The following is a 7,855-nucleotide window of genomic DNA, read 5'->3' on the forward strand; positions in this document are numbered from 1 at the left end:
AAAACCGTACATTGAAAACACCACATTGCCCCTCCGTACAAATTCATTTTAGCATGTTGCTTAGGGTGTGGTGGTTTTTTTAATTTTTAGTTGATCTTTGAGTATTTTGGAGGTCAACGTTATATTTATGTATTGTCCCGGATAACTAATAAGAAGTTCTCAATCTATATTGATAAGTTTCTACAAATGACTTTTTTTGGCCAAGAAATGGGCCTTGTCGTGATTAGGATTTCCAAGTCTCGGGTTTTTATGTTTTTTGGACTTGTTGGTGAAAATTCAGGTGTCAACACGTGCACTAGTTTTATATCATCACATGAGTACTCACAGCTATAAAATAGCATAGACTCTCACTTGTATCAGTAAAACTTACGATCGGGTTTTAGAGGTCAAGCTTGTTGTATCCCTTTGCATTGGAAGTTTCTCGTGGCCACTTGCAACCTTTCAATATCTTGTAATCTTTCGATCATTTAATCATATTGTCACTTATATTTTTATTGTCCTTAGATATATCAATCATTCAGACATATTGTCATTTATATGCACAAAGGGCTCAGGGTTACGCGGAGGTGATTGGCGGCACAACTTCTATCGGAAATGGTGGCGGTACAATGTTGGTTGGGGTTGATAGTGGGAGCTCACCGCGCAGAGAGAGAGAGAGAACATCATGAACACCAAAACCAATTTTTTTTCCTTTTTTTTTCTTCCTTTCTGTTCTTTTCTTTTTTTTCCTTTATTCAATGTTTTTTTTTACCTTCGTCTTATTCCTCTCAGCCTCACCGAGGGCTGCCCAGAAACCTTCAATCTCCATGAACACCAAAACCAATTTATACACACAACATCACAACAGGACCTCAGACAACCGGAGTTCATCAAACTAGAGCATCAGAATAATGAACATAGACTCTTCTGCCGATCATCCCATCTACGGCTCGACCTCCACGCACCGGCACAAGGAACAAGAGGGAAAGTTAACTAACGCAATGAAACCTCAGTCGCGTCACCCGAAGCTCAAATCAGTATGTTGAGAACATATCCTTGTCAGGAACGCCATTGAGTCACCGAAGTAGGACCCAGAACATACACAAAGGAAATGTGTTCAGATACCCCCTCATCGAAATGAAATATACCCAGAATCAGGCCTAAATACTAACACGACGATGAATAATGTAGTAAAGCGCGTCCGATGAATAATAAAAGTTTGAGAGCTCGGTGGAGAAATCTCAGTTATAATTACAAGAGCTCCTGGAACGCTTCGACTAAGAAGAACGCATCCGTGTTAGTTATATCGTGCCTGTGAATGTAAAGTGCGGGAAACAGCAAATCGAAGGATTGTTTTGGGAGGGTTAAACTAGGAAGAATGTAGACCATTTGGAATGATTTTAATCGGGGGTTGTTCGCATACCTCTTTACTATTGAATGATCTCTTACAACCTGAAATGATGTAGGGAAGAAAGATAAACGACCCGCTCAACCAGGTCTTTGCATTCTGAAGTCAGTACGTTTTTTAATGCTGAGCATCTGAATAATTTTCAAAGTGCCACAAATACACTGTTTTTCACGCCATGAGCTGCCATGGACAAGTTAAGCCGGTCTCACGCACACACCTCAACCAGAAATAAGTAAGTGAAAAAGCATAGAAAGAACGCCTTGCTCGACCTAGAGTTTGAGCTTAAAACCGAGAGAAAACCAACGACTTTGTGCACGACATTTATACGGACCTGGGAAGCCACGAGGAGCGTCCATGTGTCTGTGCTGAGTGGACTCGGAAATTTCATAAGCCCTTGCACATCAGTTGCGAGTCGCAAGAACATGAAACTTTTTTCCTCGCAAAACCTGAAGATTGAACTCACGGAGTTGATCTATAGCTGGTGTTAGGAAGAGCACCTCGTGGAAGTTGAAAATTGACAAGGAGATTGGGAGGTTCGCCAACAACCAAGACTTTAAATTTGAGTTGCCACATTCTGTAAGGTCGGACACATGAATCCTGCTGGGAAAAATGCTATTTAGTTAGTAGAGCCAACTCAACCAAAACACAGACGGTTACCAGCACTGAGAAGAGTTATGGCAAAAATTAGTCACAGGAGATATTGTGTGTGTCAATCAAGACGATGGCTAAGAGTACCCTTCAAACCGAAGAAGAGAGAGAACTGAAGCGAAGGAATACATGGCATTGTGAGGGGGGTCGATTGCACTAACAAGTCTAGACATCAATCAAAGTGCATTCATTCTAACACTATATGTAATACATTGTTTCACAATCCTTATTGCGAGGGCAAACCTTTGCTTGGTAGTTGTTAGTGCTAGGTTGGTTTTAAATAATAGATATAGATTGGGCTAACATGTCCAAAATGGGGATAACATGACTGTTGGGGTCAAAGAATCCTAACACATCTCTATAGAGCGATCATCATCTGAACTTCAGGAAACACTGGATCGTGAGTGTGATCTGGATTGCAAATAATAGAGGGCTCTTGTTTTCGCAAACGTACATTCCCTCTCTCAGGCCAAAGAACCTATACACAGAGCACCTTTTCTCTCGGCTCTTGGATAGCAGGAGTAGATTACTTCCTTTCACCCACATTACTCATTGGAGGGAGGGGACATCATGCACAGCCCATGCCGACATTGGCTCGATATTAGGTGAATATGTCCCACACAAACAGGCTATGACTCTCGCAATTCATTTCCCCTTAAGAGCCGCAATGCCAAATAGGTCATCTGAGTGCCGACAGAGAAGTAATGTCCACAACCAGGAGACCTATACCTTCCAAGCTGAGCCAATATCCATCCGAATCATGGCATCAGGATGGCCAACTGCTTTGAGATTACCATAGGATCCATTTCATCCATCAGGCATGAGGCCCAGCAGGTCTTCTTTCCCTGGCCAAACAAGTCAGCTTTTTGCAAGTCTTCTCATCTTTCCCCAGATAATTCCCCATGGAGACAAAGTCTTCAACTCCCGCCATATGCAGCCATTAACTATGGAGCTTAATTCAAGCAAGATTCCAGAGATTACTTGAGGAACAAGGATATGATCCCCTTCCCATTGAGAGTAGACCTCTAAGGAATGCCTGTGCACTCCTTCAATCTTTCCATCACACTGCATGAAACAGGATGTGTTTCAAGATACAAGTACCAATGGGAAACAATAAACCGGACCTCAAAAAACTCATTTATAAATCCCAGAAATGATCACAATATTTGCAGTGGCCTCATATAACATCACATTCTAAAGTATGGCACTAGCAGTATTACCTTATGATGTGATCATTGTTTTTTCTACTATTCAAATTCATGAGCAGAGGGTGAGGGAGTAAGGTAGGAATCATACTCAAGACCGCCACCTATACCTTATGAAATATTACTGATAAAGAAAAGAACATATGAAACTGTTCTTCAGGGGAAATACTAAAACTAGTAGATAGATCAAAAGTAATCTTTCATTCGTTAGATTTGACAAACCATCTCTTGAATCTAGCTTTGTAGCAATGGTAAACCCCTCGCACCCCTTGATGAATTTTATCTTAAATATTCAAAAGAATAAAAAAAACATATGGAACAAGATTTTGCCAATAAGTGGGATAAGTAAAACTCTGTCATACCTCTTCTTGAGGCATGGAACTAGATTTTCGAGTGCTCTATGGATGACAAAATCTTCTGAGCCCTCGTGATGACTAGAATCCTTCTTTTCTGCAATTGTACACAAATAGCCATTATCAGTCATTAACACAAACTTCTGCTGACAATCTAAACATGTAAAGCAGTAAATGCTGGGAGTAACAATAGCCACGTTGTTTATTTGATGTCATTCACCAAGTACCTTTTAAAATGATATGGATGGTTACAATGGTTACTGTGGTGATGAATTGGTTAAAACAACAAGGCACCTCTACCATGATATAAGTTACTGACGGGCAATCAATCACTCAGTCACCATTCTTACAATGAAAACTGATGTTTCCTCAAATATAATTTGAACAAAGTTAGGGAACAATGACACTGTTTCAACAGTAAAGCATGAATCCCTTTTCTTCAATGTTGTCCCTCTAAGGATAAAGCTTGGTTGGTATACCTTCATGACCTTCTTCATTGGACTGATCACGCCCCAGATATGAACTCTCGTTCATTTCTAGATTCAAACCTTCTCTTTGTGCAAATTCTTCCAATATATAACCTACCAAATTATAGGCAATTATACTTGTTTCATCACAAGCTTCCTGGACAGCAAGGTATCGATTTATGCAAGTGCTTGGTCTGTTCAAGACATCCCTTTGTTGATTCTTCAGTTCATCATCTTCAGCCTTGTGTCTCTTGAGAGATTTTGCAAACCCTGTGTTGGGTGACAGAAAAGAGAAGGGACCATCGCTATTGATTTTAGCAGAACTAAAGTTGCTCAATGGCTTTAAATCATCTATATCCATGCCATTCAAGCCTTCAGAACTCTTTGAGTCTTGGAATAACAAGGAAGAACTGCTATACCAAGCAGCAGTGGAGGCAATACCGGGTGAGATATCTGGCTCACATTTAATTGCAGCAGCACTGTAAAACACTTTCCTTGGGGTGTGACTGGGAGAACTACCATTACCCTTAATATTAATAAAAGGCAGGTTGGAGCTATCAGTAATAGACTCTCCAGTACCTTCCACTGGAAACAATGAATCAATGTTGTCAGACCTTCCACTCTTTAATATCCTTGTATGTCTCTCATCTTCATAATCGGAGTCAGCGTCATCATCACTTTCTTCCAATTCTTCCATATAAGCATTGGCGAAATCTGTATCATACCCAATTTCCGGAAGCAAATCCCAGACATTCTGCTTCATATGGGCACTGACAACCAAACTGCATTCTACTTCTTCTTCAACTTCCTCCTTAGGAAAGGATGAAGGTGGTGCAGTTCGAGAATTCCTGTTAATAAAAGCCAGACTCTCCAATAAAGACCTTGGGATCACATCCAAATCAGAGCATTCGAAAAGATACTCAGTCAAAACGTTCTTGACTGCTGTTCTTAGACGACTATTTGAGACTTTAGCACTGGGGTCCAGCAGTGACTGAAAAACTTTCAGCTCCTGAAATCTAACTTTTGAGTTCAGTAGCCAAACAGCCTTCACAATTTCATCCTGCAAACTTCTAATTTCCGGTGCAAATTGGTAAAACTCCATTCCTGCGGATCTTTGAAAGCCTGATGCTAGCTTTAAAGATAACACTGCTATAGCCATTGCTTTAGCTAGTGGTTCTGGTATACAATCTCTTGAACCAAGATCCAGCAACATGTTTCTACTAGTTTTCCTCACTTTTTTTATCAGATCATCTCGGCTCCGTCCACTTTTGAAGGGCTCCAACCGAGGAACTCTCCCCTGTACACATCTTAGTTTCCTATACATTGCAATCAGAGCCGGCATAGAGAGTTCCTCAAGTCTACCCAGGAGCTTCAAAGCCGCTGCCCTTTGAGAATGAGATGTAGGAGCCAAATGATTCAGACAATTTCCTCGGAAATTTCGTGGGTCATTTAGAAGTTGATAGAGCTTCTTAAAAGTAACATTATCCCATTGAGTGTTCTTTTCAATATGGCATACTTTACGGACAGTTTGCCTAACAAGTTTCTTCATCTTCCAGCGAGTTTTGTCAAACTCAACAGACCCCCTAGTAACAATCATAGCAAAATGATAAAGGCCCTTATTGGTCATATCATTTAGATGAGATAGAATTTCCTTTAGCAAATTAGGCATGTCAGATGATTTAACAATTTCTGCACCACCACTGCATCCTCGCTCCATATCATGCGATAAGATAGCTTCTTCAACATTCATCTTAGCAGTCTCATAGAATATCTGAAAATAAAGACAAGGTAATATTACAGTGAACAATAGTGCCAATGTAAAACTAGGCTGGAATTTGAAATTTCCTACTGCTAAGCAAATAAAGAGATGCGACTAACACAAACCAAGGAAGTGCCAAGCCAATTAAGAACCGATTGCAAGGGAAGAGACCTAAATAAGGAACTTGCACTTGTTTTTGAAAAATATACGAATCTCATGAGTACTTCTAAGAAACCAAATAGGTAATTATAAAACCACTGGAAGCCACGTGAAAACGCAGATCATTTCAAGCCAAAGACTGTTGAAGCTATGCTTTGAAGAAAAACAGAACAACAAGTAGTAGCAGTAGTAGTAAATAAGACAAAGGAAAATGTTCTTTTCCACCAGCAACTAAAGACGGTCGATAACAAATAGAAACCGTTAGGCACATCCACGAAACTTCCCTAGTTAAAACTTTTTCCACTTATAGTTTCTGGTGCACAGAAGATGCTTTAAATAAGCATCTCATACTCAACTTAGATTGATACAGCCCGAAATGCTAGAGAAAAAGAGGAAAATAAGACCAAATACAATATATCATAATGAATCCCGAAATGGCTTGATACTTGACACAAGAACTTACATCATCTTCCCTGAGCATCGATTCACGTAGGACCCTGAAAATGCACCGATAAATTCCTAATTTGAATTTCATGATTCTATATGTATATATGAACTCAAAGAAAAAAGGACCAGTTTATAATCTACGACAACACAAAAGCAGTGTAGAAGTAGCTTGCCCAAAAACAAAGAAACTTACTTTTTCTTTAAAAACTTCGGCCCTTCTAAATGCTTTAACTCTGACTTGGACAATGGTACCCCCATCAACCACCTACACGCAGTTTCAAAATAAAACTGTCGACTCACGATGAGAACATTGCATATCTAATTGGTTCTTCTGAGTCAATCGAACTGACCAGAAAACTCGAGAAGCATGTTGCTGTCCAATTCAACCCAAAAAAAGAAAAACATAAAATTCGCATGGTAAAAGAAACGGAGAAATAGTAGGAAGTACAAAGACTTCAAAAAGGAAGAGAGTTCGAGAGAGAGAAGGCTCCAATTCACTCCGCGACTTCGATCTTGTCCCATCAAATCCAACAAAAAAAAAACCAGCTGGAAAAAGAAGGAAAATCAAACAAAAAATCAACAAACCCTCATCTGATTAACAGAATTCTATCGACAAGCTAGCACCTTTCCCCATGCGTCAGAGCACTTCATCGAGAAGCTCCAGATTAAAACCACTTTAGCAGTCCTAATACCTTAGAACTCCAATGTCCTCGTCAATCAATCCTCTCCTTCCGAAAAAAAGAAAAGAAGATTGCATCGAAGCTAAAGATGCGCGGAATAGCGACACTCCATCAATACACGCGCATGCATCGTACAAACGAGAAATTCAAGACAATCCAAACGCGTAAAGGCAAAAGACCTTCTCTTTAGCGCCATCCGCTTCTCTTGATGCTTGATTTGCGACAGTACCGACTTGCAGTCCGTGTGGTACAGCCCCAAACCAGCCATGATCGATCGATCGAGATCGAGGTCGCGATCGAGAGAGATAGAGATTAGGGTTTCTGCGGGTGTTTGTAGTATGCGCGCCGGAGAGACGGAAGAGTTCGTTGAGCAACGGCTTTGGGGGAAAACAGGATGCAACCCGGGGAAAAAAAATAAAAATAAAAACGGGGCAAGAGATTCCGGTTCGGTTTGGGTCGGGTTAACCCGATGAAGTGGAGGAACTCTTCTTTCTTTCTTTTTCTTTTTCTTTTTTCTCTTTTTTTCTTTTTTTTTTCTCATTGTGGGTTAAATCATGATTGGGAATTTGGAATCATGGAGATCAATGATACTTATCACCCCGTTATAGCCTGGGTAATGAGGTTTTATTTCGTATAATTACGCTATTTGTGCAGTGTTTTATCTCCAAATTAAGCAAATCGAGTCACTTAATTGAATTATCAGATACAGCACAGCGTACGCGACATCCATTTGATTCTTTCAGTGAATAA

General features: G+C 40.2%; 1 protein-coding gene across 2 annotated transcripts; it reads right to left on the reverse strand.

The window, feature by feature from the left end:
* Positions 1-807: 807 nt before the first annotated feature.
* LOC130135800 (uncharacterized) lies at positions 808-7,440 on the reverse strand. Of its 2 annotated transcripts, XR_008815032.1 has the most exons (7): positions 7,285-7,440; positions 6,619-6,690; positions 6,442-6,475; positions 4,073-5,831; positions 3,603-3,690; positions 2,765-3,100; positions 808-1,987 (listed from the first exon to the last, which is right to left on the reverse strand). XR_008815032.1 is itself a non-coding variant. In XM_056305565.1 (6 exons), exons 1-6 carry the CDS (start codon positions 7,371-7,373, stop codon positions 3,061-3,063), a joined length of 2,082 nt encoding a protein of 693 aa, XP_056161540.1. In that variant the 5' UTR covers positions 7,374-7,440; the 3' UTR covers positions 2,202-3,060. The 2 variants fall into 2 exon arrangements, 1 of the variants encoding a protein (XP_056161540.1); XM_056305565.1 differs by lacking the exon at positions 808-1,987 and having other exon boundaries at positions 2,202-3,100.
* Between the last annotated feature and the right edge of the window lie 415 nt (positions 7,441-7,855).

This window comes from Syzygium oleosum, unplaced genomic scaffold (genome assembly GCF_021117445.2).
Source record: "Syzygium oleosum isolate NSW1041296 unplaced genomic scaffold, Sole_v2.1 Sole_v2.37, whole genome shotgun sequence".
NCBI classification, from domain to species: Eukaryota; Viridiplantae; Streptophyta; class Magnoliopsida; order Myrtales; family Myrtaceae; genus Syzygium; species Syzygium oleosum.

What these genes read in the sequence shown, in the direction of transcription:
- LOC130135800 (XM_056305565.1), bottom strand. Translation starts at nt 7,373, where the DNA reads ATGGCTGGTTTGGGGCTGTACCACACGGACTGCAAGTCGGTACTGTCG. An exon ending in CGATGCTCAGGGAAGATGAT is followed by an intron (nt 5,832 to 6,441) that starts GTAAGTTCTTGT and finishes CTTTATTTTCAG; the next exon opens with ATATTCTATGAGACTGCTAA. An exon ending in GTTCCATGCCTCAAGAAGAG is followed by an intron (nt 3,101 to 3,602) that starts GTATGACAGAGT and finishes TGTTTCATGCAG; the next exon opens with TGTGATGGAAAGATTGAAGG.